The sequence below is a fragment of the Protopterus annectens genome, chromosome 8.part1 (genome assembly GCF_019279795.1).
Source record: "Protopterus annectens isolate FY-2018-M chromosome 8.part1, PAN1.0, whole genome shotgun sequence".
In the NCBI taxonomy this organism is placed as follows: Eukaryota; Metazoa; Chordata; order Ceratodontiformes; family Protopteridae; genus Protopterus; species Protopterus annectens.
In genome coordinates this window covers 484,215,967-484,230,891 of record NC_056742.1, presented here as the reverse complement: position 1 = coordinate 484,230,891, position 14,925 = coordinate 484,215,967, and the positions used below count along the sequence as shown (strand labels likewise).

General features: G+C 43.7%; 1 protein-coding gene across 1 annotated transcript in view; it reads right to left on the bottom strand.

The window, feature by feature from the left end:
- CHD9 (chromodomain helicase DNA binding protein 9) overlaps positions 1-14,925 on the bottom strand; it is a 2,842,495-nt gene that overhangs the window by 1,496,591 nt on the left and 1,330,979 nt on the right. The window contains exon 12 of the mRNA XM_044082017.1: positions 2,416-2,659. Within this exon, the coding sequence (XP_043937952.1) occupies positions 2,416-2,659 (244 nt within the window). The remainder of the gene's footprint in view (positions 1-2,415; positions 2,660-14,925) is intronic.

The window sequence follows — 14,925 nt, the reverse complement described above, 5'->3', positions numbered from 1 at the left end:
GAAGGATGTCATGTTGTTTCCTCAATGGCAAAACTACACCTAGAGTTAAACTTCTGCAGATATGAAATCTATCAAAGTGTTTTCCAAATGGGATTTGGAATTACTTGAACAGTATTTAATGTTGTTTGAACCCTGGACTTCTTTTCAGCTAAAAGTTGTAACTTTGTGAAACCTTTCCAAGTATATGTTTTAGGAGAAAACAGTTTTCATGTTGTGGTAGTCATATTTTAAGCTGAAATGGCGTTTTTGGAAGATTTGTTCTGGTCTCAAATTCCCTGCACTGTTTCTCCAAAGCTCCTAATTACTCAAAATGACAAAACAAATGTATGCAAATCAATGGCCATTACTTAGCTGCTGGGTAGTTTCTGTTACACCTATAAAAGTTGTTTTACTGATAGTATGTTTCTTCATCTTTTCCTGCCACAGCATTCAAATGGGAAAAAAAAAAACGTAGTAATTTTTCTTCCATGAAGAAGAAATGAAAATGACAGTTCCTCAGAATTTGTCTCCACAGGCACTCTTTTCCAGGGACAAAATAAGACAGGCTGAAGACAATGTGATAAACACAGGACAGACAATCAGTAGAGCACATTAAAAATAGTTCACAAATGAAGTATCTATCATTCTGTGGAAGTCACCTGAATGAAGCCAACAGACAGGCCTACTGATGACGGGCCATTTTGGAAGGCAAAAAAAAAATGGAAAATGAAACAGACTGCTGTTCTTTTTATAGGTTCACAGGTGTTTACTAGGCTAACACCCACAATGTTCTTTTTAAGCCTAGCCATGCATCCCAAATCTCTGACAAGTTCTGATACCCTTGATAAATGTAAGCATGGGCCTGGGAGAAGAACCATTTACAGGTTACTGTGTCTATTAGAGACATAGGTGCCAGACCAGAGATGAATTCTGGTTTCCCATCCAATTGCCCAAGTTGGGAGGAACTCTGCTTCACATGGATGGAGAGCCTATTCCATAGATGGGGTAGTCTCTGGGATATATGCCTATCTCTCAAGCAGGTCCTATTTATATCACAGGCAAGGTTTAAGTCTTTAGAAATGGTAATTCTGGTGCTGTTTGTTTTGTGTATATGCAGGAGGTCCATCAGAGTGGAGTCTGACAATGCCCAGTATGCCAGGCATAGATCTCCCCTCAAAAGCCTGTAGGAGAAATAATACATAGATAGGGCCTTGAGGCGGTCTGCACAGGACATTTTACTTACTCCCTGTATTCTTTTAGTGAGGAACCTCTGTGGACATTCCATTTGCGGATATGCCTGGTTAGGTACACACCAAAGGCGACCCTGTACTCAATGATAGGCCTGATGAATGCCAAATACAGTGGAACAATGACATCCTTGGACTTAGATGCCTTACCTCTGTTTATAAGTTGCGCAACACAGAATGATTTCCTCACCACACTAACATTCTGGGCAGGGAGAGGAGTTCAGCTCTAATCTGAGGATGTCCAAAAGCTGCGAAAGTTAGCAGGTTGCCACTAACAGATAATTTCCATGGATAAGAACGATACTATAGCAGCGACCCCTATGAACAGAATCAGATACTTCCTGAATTACAGGTGTATACAAGTCAGAAAAAGCAATTACTTAGCAGCTCCGGTAGTGTAGAGGGATAAAGGCCCAACTACAACTCAGCTGATCCGGGATTGATTAGCAGCTTGACCGAATGAGAAGAATTGAGGGAAGGGTGAACCCATCTCTGTGGTGTAGGCAGTTAGTTGGGTGATCCCTAGTGGAAATTGGGGATGTTGTCCTGAGGGGAATAGTCAAAGAAATTTAAAAGGTAGTGGGCAAGGCTGAACTGCAGCAGAGGTAGGATGACACATTGCATATGACCACTGCATGCCTAGTCCTTGGACACAACCACGGACACTGCACTGAGACATGGGTGGCGTAACTGGTATGATCTAAATCAAAATACGATTGGCTAAAGGGTACCCAACAAGAATCCTACGACACCCTTAGGTTCACTGACTGGCCACACAGCAATATCCGAGACTGTCCAGAAAAGAAAAGTACCATTTGGAGACATGATGTGGAGGTGGAACAAAGGGTAGGAAGGCCATAGGATGAAGCAGAGGGCAAAGTACTTAAATTTAACTAAATAAATTACTTCAATAGAACAAAAAGCTTTACTTAATGATGATACAGACAAAATTAGGAATACTGAGAAAGTGGTATACAAGAGTGCCACCAGCTGCAGGATTTTTTTTTGTACGAGTGAGACTGACATTTCAATAAACACACTAAAACAAGCACTAGAAATTCTAGACAAATTCCATCATACTATGCTTCAGAACACCAGCTAAAACATCTGCTGTGCAAAAGAGACAGTACTGCAGTTCACAAATTAGAACCTTGAGATAATTGCTTGTATGACTCTGAAGTACACCCACCTGAGCATCCTTGAAATACATCTCGTACTGCTGTATCATCTGTCGACTGATCATGCTGCCATGGAAAACTATGACATTTAAGTCCGTCCATGTGCGGAATTCCCTCTCCCAGTTTGTAATGGTGGAAAGTGGAGCAATGATAAGAAAAGGCCCACGAATACCAGTCATGAAGATTTCAGAGAGGAATGTAATGGACTGAATAGTTTTGCCAAGTCCCATCTCATCTGCTAAAATGCAATTTCGTCTAAAATGAAAGAATTCATATTAAATTTTAAATTTACTACTAGGGTAATGTAACTTAAAGTAACCTTTAACAAAGAAGCAACAACTTTTTATGGCAGCAAGAATGTCAGTTAACAACTTTTCTATAGTTTGTGGTGATAAAACTTATTTGCTTCTGAAATGGCTTATGAAAATTTAGGGTGGATTCGAATCATCTGCCTCACAAAATTAACTTTTCTACACTTCCTTGAAAAATGTACGCCTCCCCAATATGACCTTCAGTGAGAACAAGTCAATGAGCCAAGAAAGGAAAATGGTGAAGTGTTACCCTTAAGATACCACACCTTTCTGTTTTCCTCTGCAAGTGTTCTAAGCAAGCAACAAGCACTCTGGTCTGTGTCGTGTTCCCATAAGCTCCCAAGAAGGGGAATGGAAGATGCAGTTGCTAAGCTTATGCCTAATACGGGCACATCAGCATGCTGGATGCACCATTTTACCTTGGGTTTGTCTTTTCTTGCTGCTGCTATTTCAACTTGCACCCAATAAAGTAATTTGCACTGAGGAAATGGTATTGCATAGTCTATTCAAGCAGCAAGCAATCTGGTCTGTGTCGTGTTCCCATGAACTCCCAGAAGGGCAATGGAAGATGCAGTTGCTAAGCTTGTCTAATAAGGGCACATCAGCATGTTGGATGCACCAATTTACCTTGGGTTTGCCTTTTTTTGCTGCTGCTGCTATTTCAACTTGCACCCATCAACGTAATTTGCACTGAGGAAATGGTATTGCACAGCCTATTAAAAAAATAAGTTATGTACTTAGCATAACATTCCATCTGAGTTGCTGCTTTTCATTTGTCTTCAACCTGAGGGACTCAGATCTGGCACGGATCCGATTCTGCCGCAAACTCCAGCATCGTATCCAAAGTCCAAGCTCCTCCGCTACCCATAATGCCCCTGTCTCCCTCATCCTCTCAGATCGAGTTAGGTGCAGAACAGCAGCATCCCAAACTATACTACATGCCTATAAACCTGGCACAACCAACGAAAGGCTTATCAAGGGAAAGGTTAGCCAGGATAGAGGGGCTATGACTCTTCCATCCAGTCCACTACACAGTCCACACAAGGTGGGGGAAGGAGGGAAGGGCAATTGAAGACAAATGAAAACCAACAACTCAGGTGGAACGTTATGCTAAGTACATAAACTAAACTGTGAGCTTTGGCCAGCTAAGACCTGCATACAATCAACTGAACGCATAAGTGGAGTTAAGTAAATTTTTATCTGCACTTTTATCAAATAATACACGATTTAAAGTAATTTGTTTGTGTTGCATTGAGCAATATCTAGCTGGAAGTTGTGACTGTTTTTTCAGTAGGTCTTATACAAGTGGTATTTTCAGTTAAGGCTTGTTAAAAAACCTGCATAGCCAGTGATAAGTGGGTGGGGGTAGTTTACTTCATTGTTATTCAGCTTCTGTCTTATACAAGTGGCACAGCAAATTATTTTCTGTTTAAACTGTGAGCTTTGGCCAGCTAAGACCTGCATACAATCAACTGAACGCATAAGTGGAGTTAAGTAAACTTTTATCTGCACTTTTATCAAATAATACACGATTTAAAGTAATTTGTTTGTGTTGCATTGAGCAATATCCAGCTGGAAGTTGTGACTGTTTTTTCAGTAGGTCCCCAACCCCCCTTCCCTGTTTTTGTCTTGGTTTTAATCTTGGTGGCTTTGAAACTGCCCGCCCCTCTTGTAAATTTGCACTTGGATACTCCTCCTGGGCCTATCTCATCTGCTTTTACTGTATTTGTGTTTCTTCCTACTTTATTTTGCTTTTGCGTCATCTTAAAAGTACTCAATTGTATTACTGCTTGGTGTAACTCATTATAAGCCTTTTAGTTTAAGCACTTGGGCTTCAGACCAGTTGTTTTACATTAAGAAGGTTTGTGGTCTGCACTGTAGTGGCAGAACAGGTAACTTACATCCTTCTAAGTTGGGAACTGCTGACTGATGGCTCAGTGTCTGTTATTCTAAAAGTGTATTAGTTCTGGTTTAAACACTTGGGCTTCAGGCCAGTTATTTTACATTAAGAAGGTTTGAGGTCTGCACTCTTGTGGGACGAGAGGCTGGACTCTGCCCTTCTGAGCTGGGAATTTCTGGTTAAAGGCTTATAGTGCCTGCATATTTGAACTGTTTCTTACTGAAATTGGTACACCTTGTTTGCTGTAGCATAGACTAGATCCAGGCCTGCTGAATCTAGCTTTGTTTGTATGCTTGTTGTTTGTTTGATTGTTATTTCCCTGAAACGCTAATTCCACCTAAAATGCGGCTTTTCAGCGCTTCTGTGGATCCCTAGTGATATCTGCATTGTTTACTGTACTTATTTCCTTGTTTCACTTGAAAGAAAGTTACTGTTTGTCATTTTTGCATTTAAGTTACCTGTAACACATTGCATTTAAGTTACCTGGCACTTGCTCACTAAAGCAATTATATAAGTCAGCACTAAAAAATTAAAAGCACTACACCCTCACAAACTCCCCTTTTTTCAATTATAAAGGAATTCCCAATACTATTCTAGCATGTCCAAAGGTCAGTTGTCAATCTCCTCTCCAGTCCAGCTGGTGAATCTGGAAATCTGGAGGCAATGTTACAACTGCCTCATGTACACAGACAACCCTCTCCTCCTCCCAACAAATTCCAACACATGTGAGAGATGCAACCATATAGCCAAACTGGAGGCTAAGCTCTCTCAACTCAGTACTGGCGTAAAAAGTCAGGAGGAGAAGGAAACCACACTCACTACAATTCCAGTCTCACATAGACCTACCACGACAGCAAACCAAACACAAACACACAAAAACATACTCGGAGGCTCTAAATAAAAATCTGCCTAAGCAGCAGAGACCTCCAAAGCAGACACCCAAGCAACTGCTACCCCAAAACAAAACACGTGCAACACATAGCTCACAAAGCCAGTGTGCCGAACAGTCACAGCCCTTAAGGCTAAACAACACACCTGATACACTTGTAATAGGTGACTCTATCGTCAGGAACACTGACGTCCCGCTCACCAGGCTGAACAAGGAGAAGGTCATGGTGAGCTGCCTGTCGGGCGCTAGGATCCACCACATAACACAAGCAGTCAGATCACTCCAAGGCAAGTACAAATATGACTCAGTCATTGTCCATGCTGGTGTGAATGACCTGAGACGTACCTCCCTGGACTACATGAAAAGAGACATAGAGGAGCTCACTGAGCATGTAGCCCAGGCCGGTATGACCCTGACCTTGAGTAGCATCTTACCCTCACCAAGAATTATGCCACAATATGAAGACAAGATGATCAATTTCAACAATTGGCTTAAGTATTGGTGTCATTCAAAGGGGATCCAATGCCTGTCAGCCTGGGATGACATGCTCAACAAGCGACGGTGCTTCACTAGGGACGGCTTGCACCTGTCACCCCTGGGCTTTCAGATATTGGCAAAGGCTCTTGCTACCCCCATAGTGCCTTTTTTAGGCAAGGCTCAAGAGACAAACCCACCTCCATAGGTATCACAAGGGAAAAGAAACTAAGAGTAGTGCTACTCAACACCAGAAGTCTAAACCTCAAGATGCATGCACTCAAAACTCTCCTTAGCATGGAGAGCATCGATATCTGTGCAGTAACAGAAACCTGGTTCAAGGCTCCCGAGAGCACCCCAGCACTACCAGGTTATACCTCATACCATGCTTTTCGGCCCCAAAACTTGGACGAACCACAAAAGGAGGGGGAGTATCAATATTCGTCAAAGATACCCACACCTCCAGGTTGGTGGCACAGCACGAAGCATCAGAGACTATCCATGTGCAACTAACAGTGGGTAAAACTGCCTTCCAGTTTATAGCCTGCTACAGACCACCCTCCCAAACCCAGGAACCCCACTCGGCCTTCCAGAGAACACTGGAAAATATGAAGGTCTCTCCAAACACCATTATATTGGGCGACTTCAACTACCCAAACATAGACTGGGAGCATTACTCTAGCTCCAACACCCTAGCCCAAAGGTTCCTAGAATTTATAAACTCAAATGCTATGGAACAACTTGATACCACTCCCACAAGAGGGGAAAGCATACTGGACCTGATCATCACCAACATGGGGACTCTATGCTCCAGACCAGAAGTGTATCCCTCACTGGTAAGATCAGACCATAAACTAATCTCACTGGATATTCACATCCCGACCCCACCCCCTGCCCAGAAAACCACAGTGAAAAACTTCTCTAAAGCAAATTTCACACTCCTCAAAACCGAGGTGGAATCCTTCAAAGACCCCGGGCCTGTGGAAAATACGGCCCAGACCGCAGAATCCTTTATAAATGCATTCTATGAACACCTTCAGGAATTCATGGATCATGCAATCCGAAATAAAACCAAGACCCAATCGTACAAAGGCAGACGTCCTGTCTGGTGGACCCCAGCCATACACAAACTATACAATATGAAGGAGGAAGCTACTACATGATAGAGCAAAATCCCAAAAAGGGAAGGCATCTCTGATCAGTATTAGCAAAAAACTACAGGCACTTATAAAAACGTCTAAGGCCAGCTTCAAGAGAAAAATTGCACAGGACACTAAGGACAATCACAAGGCTTTCTTCAGTTATGTTAGGAACCTGGGTGGGAATTCCCAGATATGCTCAGAATTAGTCCAAAATGACAAAAAATACACTGAACCCACAGACATTGCCAACATCCTAGCTGACAGGTTCAGCGCAAACATCTCCCCCCCTCCCCACCAAAAGGGCAAATATCTATCCCAGCAGAGTGCTGCTCCCCTGACATCTCAGATGCTCAGGTAAGAGCCGCCCTCTCCAAAGCAAAAAACACAGCATCAATGGGACCAGACGGTGTCCTGGGCTGCATCCTACATGAACTCCAAAAAGAGCTAAATCAAAACATAAAACTACTGCTCAATCTCAGCCTTACTACAGGTTATGTACCCAAAGAGTGGCGTACAGCAACAGTGGTCCCTCCCCACAAAGGTGGTGCCTCAATGGATCCTGGAAACCATCGCCCCATAAGCCTGACTAGCTTGGTCTGCAAAGCTATGGAAAGGATCATCATGGACCTCATAAATAAAGATATTGGGGACCTACAGACACTGGATGCTACCCAGTTCGGCTTTGTTAAGGGCAGATCCTGCCTCTTAAACCTAGTCGATTTCTTTGAAACAGTCACCAAGGCCATTGACGAGGGGAAGGTGGTCCACACAGCCTACCTGGACCTCGCAAAAGCCTTCGATAGAATACTCCACTCGGGCATTATAGATAAGTTCACCAGCTTAAATATAAACCCCTATGTCACTAGATGGGTTGCAAACTGGCTCAAGGACAGAACCCACATGGTTAGAATTGCTAGAGCCATGTCAGACTCCAAACCAGTTACAAGTGGCGTCCCACAAGGCTCAGTCCTGGGACCTCTCTTGTTCGGTATATATTTCTCGGAGGTGCAGGCCAACATGGAAGGACTGTGGCTGACCAAGTTCGCAGATGACTGCAAACTAGGCGCCATAATCGACTATCCAGCCGACACAAGCATCCTCCAAAAGGGCCTCATAGAAACAGACAACTGGTGCCAGAGCCATGACCTTAAGCTAAATGCCAAAAAGTGTATAGTCATCCCCTCTGGCAAAAACAAAGTGACCACAAATTACCACATAGGTGGTAATCCATTAAGTACAGAAGAAGTAATTAGGGACCTGGGGACCCAAGTTGATAGCAATCTCTCATTTGACAACCACGTGGCCAAAGTGGTTAGAAAAATGTTACATAGCCCACCTAATCATGAAGGGATTCACATCTAGATCAGGGGAGGTCATCGTGCCTCTTTACTCATCCCTCATCAGGCCCATAATAGAGTACAATGCCCCTTTTGGGATGTACCTTACCAGACACCTGCAGCAACTGGAAAGACCCCAAAAATACCTCACCAAGAGGATCACAGGGCTCAAACAGATGCCATATGCTGCCCAGTTAAAGAAACTCCAGCTCTACTCAGAGGCATACCACCTGCTCAGAGGCGATCTGTGCCTGACGTATAAAGCCATGCCCAACCCGGAATTAATGGACATGCTGCACCTCAGAAAATCCAAATCCCATCGAGCTACGCGCTCAAGAGACTTGAACCTCAGCACTGAAATAAATAGGACATGCTGGAGGGACAGATTCATAACCCAGAGGCTCCCTTCACTCTGGAATAAAATCCCAGTCCAGGTTAGGCAGAGTCCCTCATTGACTCTCTTCAAGAGGAATCTTGATGAGTGGATGGGGGATCGTAGGTTTACCCCGGGTATCACTAGTGTGTCACTGTTAGACAGAGGCACAGTATACTAACTTCGAAAAAGGGCATAGGAAAATTAATTTAAAATGGGTGGCGAAAGCCAAACACACTCTGGCTAGGCTTATAAATGCCCTAGGGCAGATAGCCTAGTATGAACCTATGAACCTATAACTTATTTACCTGAAGTTATTTTCATTTAATCTTCAACCTGAAGGACAGAGTCCCCAGCTACCAATAATCCCTGGGAGGTCCTCATGGAAGGATGTTATGGAACACGGCTGAGCCAAAGGATGCCCTGCCCCTGGAAAGAAGATCCAAGTTATAACAGGAGATAAATATGTGTGATGACGCCCATGTAGCCACAGAGCAGATATCATCTAAAGAAACCCAGGACCAAAAAGCTGCAGACATGGCAACAGACCTGGTATAATGCACCTAGACATGTCCTGGTGGAGATAACCCTTTGGCTTGATAGCCAAAGAAATGCAATCAGAAATCCATCGAGCAATAGTAACGTTAAAAACAGGCTTTCCCAAGAAAGGTTTGGAAAAGGTAACAACTTATGAAAGGATTTTCTTCTATTAAACAGAAACGTAGCTGCCTGTGAATATCAAGCAGGTGTAATTTGTACTCTCCTTTATTCTGCAAATTTGGAAAGAAAAATGGCAAACTGATGACCTGGTTAATATTAGATTCTGATGCCACCTTTGGTAGAAAAGATGGATTGGTCCGCAAGGATACCCTATTTTTATGGAAAACCACACAAGGGGGCTTGACAGACCAGGTTTGAACCTCAGAAACCCTCTTGGCTGAGGTAATTGCTACCAAAAAAGATGTCTTCCATGACGAACTGCAACTCAACCATGACCACTGGCTCGAAAGGAGAAGAAACCAAGGCCTGCAGCACAAAAGTAAGTTACCATGGGGGTGTTGGGTCCCAAACTGGAGGCCTAAGAAGAAAGGTACCTTTCAAAAAGGCCTTACAAAGCTTAGAAGAAGCCAATGCAGCTGAATTTTCCCATATGTGAAAGTTAGAAATTGCTGCCAATTGCACCTTAACTGTAGAGAAACTAGCGCACTGATTAAACAGGTCTCCCAAAAATTCCAAAAGGGCCGAAATTGGTGCAGTGAAAGGATCCAGGTCATGCTGAGAAGCCCAGATTAAGAAATGCCTCCATTTACTCGAATAAACCTTCCTGGTAGAAGATTTGTGAGCCGCTACCAAAACCTTCATAAAAGGAGAAGACAGCCTGGGTGTCCTAGCTATTATGGGAATTGGAGCAGCCAAGCAGAGCTTCAGGCTGATTAAGTCTGGGTGAGGCATCCCTGAGGGATGTGTAATCAGATCCAGAACCGGATCTAGCATCCAAGGAGGACACATTTCATGAAACCACAGAGTGGGGAACCAAACTCGGTGAGGCCAAAAAGGGGCAATGAGGATCACAGAGTTCCCCAGCAGCTGAGCTTTCTGAATGAACTTGGGAATTAGAGGGAGTGGAGGATAAGCTTACAGTATACTGGAGGGCCAAGCATGAACTAGAGTGTCTCTGGGAGACTTCCCCGGAGGGGGTTCAGAGCGAAATACTCACTGCACTTTGCATTGGAAGGACAGGCAAAGAGATCGCAGCAAGGATGACCCCACTTTAGAAAGAAGGATTCAGAGACCACATGTAAGGCATCAGAATAGACCTGCTGAGCCTGTCAGCCAATAAGTTTGACCTACGCAGAACGTGTGCTGCCACCAGAAAACGGCCGGTTGACATTGCCCACTCCCACAATCTTATGGCTTTGTGACAAAGGACAGAAGATCTGGTCCTCCCCCTGTTTGATGATGTACCAAACAACTGACATTTTCCGTCTGTATGGAAATAGATCCCAGAGGAAGAAAGGCATGGAGAGCTTGCAACGCCAAAAGCACCGCTCTTATTTGCAGGACATTGATTTGCAGACTGGTCTCCAGAGAGGACCACATGCCTTGAACCATCTTTCCCATGCAATGACCCTCCACCCCTACCCGAGCAGGGAGGTGTCTGTGGTCACCATGACTGTGGGGAAGGGAAGAACAAATGGATGACCCTGAAGCGGTCCAGGGATTGGAGCCACCAAAGAAGGGAGTCCTTGCAAACATGGAATAGTTGAATAGGATGTGACAAAGGAAGGTCTAGCAAGGACCACTGAACGGCTAAGGTCCACTGCAGAATCCTCATATGAAGACGTGCAGTTCGTATGAGAGTGATCGTGGTGGCCATGGACCCCAATGCCCGAAAAACTGAACCCACCAGGGGAAGGTTGGCTTGGAGAATGTAAAGTACATGATGATGGAACGATGACAGTCTGTCCAGAGGCAGAAACACCTTGCCTTGGGTAGTGTCTAGCCAAGCACCTATGAAATCCAGTACCTGCATCGGTGCCAGCTGAGACTTGTTGAGGTTTATGGTTATACCCAGGTACTGAGCAATCTGAAGGAGATGATCCCTGGCTTGAATTAGTCGATGCCTGGAGAGAGTAAATAGGAGCCAGTCGTACAGGTAGGGGAAGACCTGAAACTCCTGCAGCTGCAAGTGAGCTGCCACTATCGCCATCACTTTGGTGAACACCTGGGTGGTGAACCCAAAGGGGAGTGCTCTGAACTGAAAGTGATTGGCTTCCTGCTAGAAGAGGAGGGGCTTCCGGGAGTGTCTGTCCATCTTGATATGGTAGTACGTGTCCAGTCGTTCATCTGCAGGAAAAGCAATACAGATTGAAATGTGACCATCTGGAACTTCGTCTTGGCAACTGACAGGTTCAGGGTTGAGAGATCCAGAATGGGTCTTAAGTCCCCTGTTTTCTTTGGCACCAAAAAGAACTTGGAATAAATGCCTGATCTGGACTGGCCTTTGGGGGTGGGGGGGAGGGGTGGGCTGGACGACTTTTTTTTTTTGAGCAGCCTGACAATTTCTAAGGCTGCCTCTTCCCACTGACCAGGTGGCAGGTCTGGGAGGTGTCTGGGTGGAACTGGGGGATGGAGAAATGGGATAGAATAACCTCTGGATATGATCTGAAGAACCCAATGGTCATTTGTAATTGACTCCCAGGCTGAGTACAGATATAGTTGCCCCCTGACTGCCGCCAGAGACGAGCAGTCGGGCAACCCATCAGTACTGTTGGAAAGGTCCGTCTGGGAAGGAATCCAGAGACCCTTGGTTTTTCCTGATGCAGAAGTATGCGACTGAGTTGGATCTGTGCCAGATCAGAGTCCCTCAGGTTGAAGATTAAATGTAAACAACTTCAGATCAAAATTTTCAACTGTATTGTGCGGTGGTGGTGCTGCGGTAGCGTTGTCGCCTCACAGTTAGATGTTGCCCGTTCAATTCTCAGTTAGAGCGTCTTCTGTGTGGCGACATGCGTGAATGGGCGTTCCTTCGTTGAAGGTTGTGCGTTAGGCCCGGCAAGCCAGCACGTAAAAATCTACTGCCAATCATTAGCAGACCGGAGTTCCGCTGTGGCGACCCCCTAACCAGGAAAAGCCGAACGACACAAACAGTCGTGTTAATTTTAAACTCTGGCATCAGTAAACCTAACAACAACACTCGGGCTAGCAAAACAGCTAAATGCAACACACTACCATTACTCTAACAGCTGAACTCTGTTCACATTTTTCCTAGCAGACTGGCCACATAACCAGTGGTTTACACCACAGCATATCTAAAGAAGTCCTGAATGAGCTTCTGATACATATTTTTTAAATATATTAAACAAATACAGTCTTTGGTTATATTATTACTGACCAAAGACAGCTGTCAAGTGCAGTGTTTCAACTCAGCTGAACAGTTAAAATTGCTCTTAGAAGATGCTGCAAAAATTTTTCTGAAACTGACAGGGAAAAGGCCTATTTCCTGTTGTGGTGATTTCACTTTACAATACAAATAAATATTGTGGTTTCTGAATTCTCTGTTAGTTACTAATGTATTTAATGTCAAGCAGGCCGTTAAAACTGGGCGAGAGGCAGGCACTTTACAATCCCTGTGCTTGACTACAACACCTGGCTCAAACAAAGCTGCTGGCAATTAGCACACCTAGTCCAGAATTACAAAAAGCATTACAGCACCAACTTTCACCCCTTAATCCCCCAGTACGTACCACAGTCTAAAACAAGCATAGCAAATGCTGGAAAATTATTAAAAGACAAAAGAATAAAAGCAAGCTCTAATAAAAATGCTGAATCACTACTCTGAATGGTTCTGAAACAATTAAGAAACAGAAAACACATCATGCATGAATGCAAACCAGTCACGGTCTGCTAACAGTTTTTAGGTCTTAGGATCCAAACTGCTAGTTGTGCAATGCAGCTTGCAAACCTTATGAATGCAATGGTTAACATCGTTTCCTGCAAGCTTGGTTTAGTAAATGAATCTGAGCTGATCAAAGGAAAGACACTGAGGAAACTCGGAGCTATAATATATAACATTAAGTATCCTGTTTTTTGTTTATTTTGTTCTTTATTTCTTTATTATTTTATAGCACTTTGTGTACTGTGTATTTTTCTAGCTAGTTTCACTGTGTATGAGGTATTAACTGGAAATTGTCCACTTTTATTAAGCATCTGTTGGGTTGTTTGTTTCTGATAACTTGTTGCAGTTAAACTCTTTTTTCTAGAGGCTCCTTTAGCTGTTTAAAACTTTCATTTAAAGGCTCACTGCTGCTTTTCAGCTGTGAGAAACATTTCTGCAGTTTGTTTCCCACCCTCCCTACCTGTTGGTATAGTGTTTTTATAGTTGGTGGCTTTGCAGTTGCCCGCCCCTAGTGTAAATTTGATCTGGGACCCTCCTCCCAGTCTAGTGTCATTACCTCATTCTACCCAGTACAGGGAGAACATTTGAGAAGGCCAATCAGCTTAGTTTCTGCTACTCCTTTCTCTCTTTCCACTTAAAAAGAAGAAAAAAAAATGTATCTGCTTTTACTGTATTTGTGTTTCTTCCTACTTTATTTTGCTTTTGCGTCATCTTAAAAGTACTCCATTGTATTTATTACTGCTTGGTGTAACTCATTCTAAGCCTTTTAGTTTAAGCACTTGGGCTTCAGACCAGTTGTTTTACATTAAGGTGGTTTGTGGTCTGCACTGTAGTGGCAGAACAGGTAGCTTACATCCTTCGAAGTTGGGAACTGCTGATTGAGGGCTCAGTGTCTGTTATTCTAAAAGTGTATTAGTTCTGGTTTAAGCACTTGGGCTTCAGGCCAGTTATTTTACATTAAGAGGGTTCGTGATCTACACTCTTGAGGGAGGAGAGGCTGGACTCTGCCCTTCTGAGCTGGGAATTTCTGGTTAAAGGCTTATAGTGTCTGCATATTTGAACTGCTTCTTACTGAAATTGGTACACCTTGTTTGCTGTAGCATAGACTAGATCCAGGCCTGCTGAATCTAGCTTTGTTTGTATGCTTGTTGTTTGTTTACTTGTTATTTCCCTGAAACGCTAATTCCACCTAAAACGCGGCTTTTCAGCGCTTCTGTCGATCCCTAGTTATATCTGTATTGCTTACTATACTTATTTCCTTGTTTCACTTGAAAGAAAGTTACTGTTTGTCATTTTTGCATTTAAGTTACCTGTAACACATTGCATTTAAGTTACCTGGCACTTGCTCCCTAAGTCAGCACTAAAAAATTAAAAGCACTACATCCTCACAAACTCCCCTTGAGTACCTTTTTCCCCATTGGCCTTTTTTTTCAATTATAAAGGAATTCCCAATACTATTCTAGCATGTCCAAAGGTCAGTTGTCAATCTCCTCTCCGGTCCAGCTGGTGAATCTGGGAATCTTGAGGCAATGTTACAACTGCCTCATGTACACAGACAACCCTCTCCTCCTCCCAACAAATTCCCAACACATGTGAGAGATGCAACCATATAGCCAAACTGGAGGCTAAGATCTCGCAACTCAGTACTGGCATAACCAGTCAGGAGGAGAAGGAAACCACACTCACTACAATTCCA